At 48.6% G+C, this 3,827-nt stretch overlaps 2 protein-coding genes across 6 annotated transcripts in view; one reads left to right on the top strand and one right to left on the bottom strand.

Moving 5' to 3' along the window:
* Nucleotides 1-3,369, bottom strand: part of LOC105000306 (chromosome unknown open reading frame, human C17orf80) — a 12,934-nt gene extending 9,565 nt beyond the window's left edge. For 4 of the 5 annotated variants that reach the window (XM_010856088.1, XM_010856090.1, XM_010856091.1 and 1 more), the window contains exons 1-2: nucleotides 2,917-3,295; nucleotides 2,699-2,809 (exon numbers count right to left, since the gene is read on the bottom strand). The gene's annotated coding sequence lies outside the window, so the exon portion shown is untranslated. Of the gene's footprint in view, nucleotides 1-2,698; nucleotides 2,810-2,916 lie in introns of all 5 variants that reach the window. The other variant, XM_010856089.1, reaches the window with a different exon arrangement.
* A 296-nt stretch (nucleotides 3,370-3,665) lies between these two features.
* FAM104A (family with sequence similarity 104, member A) overlaps nucleotides 3,666-3,827 on the top strand; it is a 23,554-nt gene continuing 23,392 nt past the window's right edge. Inside the window, exon 1 of the mRNA XM_010856481.1 lies at nucleotides 3,666-3,827. Coding sequence (XP_010854783.1) covers nucleotides 3,690-3,827 — 138 coding nt within the window. The 5' untranslated portion in view covers nucleotides 3,666-3,689.

Here is a 3,827-nt window from a genome sequence, read left to right as displayed (position 1 = left end):
GCATACAGTCTGTAAATACTCATGCCTTAGTTAGGTGTCATACCTTTTAAATTCATTTGAAATAAGCCAGGCTGAAGGACATTTTAAAACATTTATTTTGATTCATTCTTTTTCTTCTATAGGTACAAAACAGACACAGGTGGATTTCAAGGTCAATGTTCCTGACTCCATTTCTGCTTGGTATTTCAGATTTTTTAACATCTTCTAGGAATCAATCATTACAAAAGATAACCAAAGGGGTTTTTCTACATCCCTAACTAGGAGGCAAGCCAGGCAAAAGGACTTATATCTAGTGAATTAATGGTTAGTGGAAGAAAAAGGTGTCCAAAATGCCAGCCAGAATAAAATATTTGCTATTTAACTCTGTAGCAAGGCAACTGGATAACACATGAGTGTAAAGAAATTGTTATAAAACACATCATTCAAGGGAAGAAAGTTGAAAAATAAAAGACTATAGCAGTATGTATAGAAAAATCCACAGGGGTGCAAGAAAGTATTAGAACTTTAGGTAACTTCAATTACCTAAGCATGAAAAATGAGAATGCTACTAATGTTTAACACATTAGTAACATGCATGCACAAACACACACACACACACTCAGAGAAGTATGGCTAATGTACATAATACATAAATGGAGGAAACATGGTCTCAATTTTTTTTACTAGGTTTGTATGACAATGGATTAATGGGAAATTTGTTTAGTTTGACACTTTTGTAAAATTTATGCCATATAAAAACATTGGAAACAAAAAACAACCCTTAAACTCTGCACTTCTACTGCAGGGGGGCTTGGCTTGATCCCTAATTGGGGAACTAAGATCCCATGTGCTGTATGTTGCCGCCAAAAAAAAATGAAAAATACTTAAACCACGTACCATTGGTGCCTCTGTTATACTCACCAGTCAGGAAAAGGTAGTATTTCATTCCAAAGCTCAGAGAAAGTTATTTGTTTACATTTCTTATTCAATTAAGTTCCAGAGGGTAGGGAAAAGGTAGCCCCTGTGCACAGCTGTATTCTCAGAACTGAGCACAGGGCCTGGCCCTGGCCAACCCATTTATCATAGCAACCAACCCACCTTGTCCTACATGAAGTCAGGCAAGATAAAACTGTCTTCTGCCAATAGACTTTATACAGTTCAGTTCAGTTCAGTCACTCAGTCGTGTCCAAACTATACCTAATGGCCCACCTCTGGGAATCTTTGGGAAAATTGTCAATCTGGGAAAATTGACTCTTTGCGACCCCATGAATTGTAGCATGCCAGGCCTCCCCATCACCAACTCCTGGAGTTCACTCAAACTCATGTCCTTCGAGTCAGTGATGCCATCCAGCCATCTCATCCTCTGTTGTCCCCTTCTCCTCCTGCCCCCAATCCCTCTCAGCATCAGAGTCTTTTCCAATGAGTCAGCTCTTCCCATTAGGTGGCCAAAGTACTGGAGTTTCAGCTTTAGCACCATTCCTTCCAAAGAACACCCAGGACTGATCTCCTTTAGAATGGACTGGTTGGATCTCCTTGCAGTCCAAGGGATTCTCAAGAGTCTTCTCCAACACCACAGTTCAAAAGCATCAATTCTTCGGCGCTCAGCTTTCTTCACAGTCCAACTGTCACATCCACACATGACTACTAGAAAAACCATAGCCTTGACTAGATGGACCTTTGTTGGCAAAGTAATGTCTCTGCTTTTGAAAATGCCATCTAGGTTGGTCATAACTTTCCTTCCAAGGAGTAAGTGTCTTTTAATTTCATGACTACAATCACCATCTGCAGTGATTTTGGAGCCCAAAAGAATAAAGTCTGACACTGTTTCCACATTTCCCATGAAGTGATGGGACCAGATGCTATGATCTAATGTTGTGGACCGTTTAGGCTGCCCAGGAGGCTCAGTGGTAAAGAATCTGCCTGCCAATGCAGCCTCAAGTTCGATCTCCGTGGAGATCCTCTGGAGAAGGAAATGGCAACCAACTCCAGGATTCTTGATGGGATCAATCCCATTGACAAAGGAGCCCGGTGGGACACAGTACATGGGACTGCAAAGAGTCAAACAGGACTAAGCACACATATATATGGATCATTTATTTTCAGAAAGACACACAACGGAAGTCAGTCCACAGGCCTTGGACTAACGATGTTAGAAGGGGATTGAGACCTCTGTTAGAGATGTCTGCCTACATGCTCTCCATCCTCAATCCTCCTGAGATCTTCCCTGTACCGTCGAGCTGTAACGTCTCACCGTGGGTGCCTTAACGTTACGGAGTCCAGGTTCGTCTGGTTCATCGAACAACAGGACAATAAATCCAGACGAATTGTTGGAACAAGGGCTAGTGACGTTGTTTGGAAAGCCAGCAGACTGAGACGATGGTGGATTTGTGTCCTAAAGAACCATGCTGCCAGAGTTACAATTCAGGCCTCTTTAATCCTAAAAGGGGAGGGAGGAAAGTCAAACACTTCCTGGTTCCCATCACCCTGAGGAGGGGGTGTGTTCATTTCCTGCGCCTGCAGTCATTCACAGGTGAGCCTGGTCAGGCTGTTTCTTTGGAGCTAAACAGAGGTATTTTAGCCTCATGCTCATAACCTGGGAGGCAGGATTCTCAGAGGTGGGCCATTAGGTATAATTTGAGATTATAAGTAACATCCTTTTAGGGATTAATTTGCGCTAGAAAACAAAGGTCCTTCCCTATTACATTAACTACTTTCTTACCTGAGTTTTTGTAGAAGGATGCTAATTTTGCGCTTGTTTCTCCTGTATCTGCACGCTCCACGACCGCTGTTACCCAGGCGGGCAGGGTGAATTCGACGTTAAGGTCAGCCTCTGAAGGACACAATTAGGGCAGTCACTCGAGTGAAAGAAATGAGTAAGAGGAACAAACTATTGGGGCAAATCCAAAATAACGGGGGTCACCAGTAGGGCACTTCTACCTGGGGGTCCCGGAGAGCAGACGCGGGACCAGCCTCCTGGGCACCGGGCTGACCTCAGAGCCCTCCCTCCGGCGCCCTCCAGTGGGCTTTTCGACCCCCTCTCCCTTGCTTTTTCAGGAGAGCAGTCGGGCGGCTTCCAGGGAGTTGAGTGGGACCACCGAGCAGCTCCTGGGGCCCGGCCGGCCGCCCCGCAGCCTCCCCCAGCCCCGGGCGCCGGAGCGCCGAGCCTTCGGCTTCAGAAAGCTCTCCCCTCACTCTCCTCTCGCCTCCACATCCGCGCCCAGACCTACGGCGGAGGCCACAGACGGCACCGCCGCCTGTGGAAACTCCGCCCGGGTGGCGTCTCACCTCGCGAGACACAAAAAAACCAGGAAGTCCCGCGACGAGCTCCCTGAGCGCACCCCACGCGACGCGGCCCAACTCCCCGGACTAAGCCCCGGGGCAAGCCGTCTACACCACTGCCTGATGCTTCTCCGCTATTTTTTTTAAACTATGGCTTCACAGGGATTATAAATCAAAGACTTGTATCATATGATTATGACACGGTTTAATTTCATTTAAGCCTGGCTGAACTCTTACGCCGGCCCGTCTCGGTTGCGAACAGGCAAAAGCCCGGGCCACCTCTAACGAGGTCCTCTTTCCCAGAGGCTCCTGGTCGCTCCTCCCCACCCCCTCCCGAGCCCGCCTCTTCCTATGGGCGGGGCTACCGGTCGGCGCGGCCGGGCTCGCGCCACTGCGCACTCGCGGGAGGGCGGTACCACGGCGGCGGCGACATGGGGGGGCGCGGAGCAGACGCCGGAAGTAGCGGAGGGACGGGTCCCCCCGAGGGGTACTCAGCGCCGGCCGCCTCCGCCAGAGCCGCGTCCAGAGCCAAGGCCCGAGGGGGTGGGCGTGGCGGCCGCCGGAACACG

This window comes from Bison bison, unplaced genomic scaffold, assembly GCF_000754665.1.
Source record: "Bison bison bison isolate TAMUID 2011002044 unplaced genomic scaffold, Bison_UMD1.0 scf7180017864371, whole genome shotgun sequence".
Lineage (NCBI taxonomy): Eukaryota > Metazoa > Chordata > Mammalia > Artiodactyla > Bovidae > Bison > Bison bison.
Note: the sequence above shows the minus strand (reverse complement) of the source record. Positions and strands in the feature narration are given on the sequence as shown.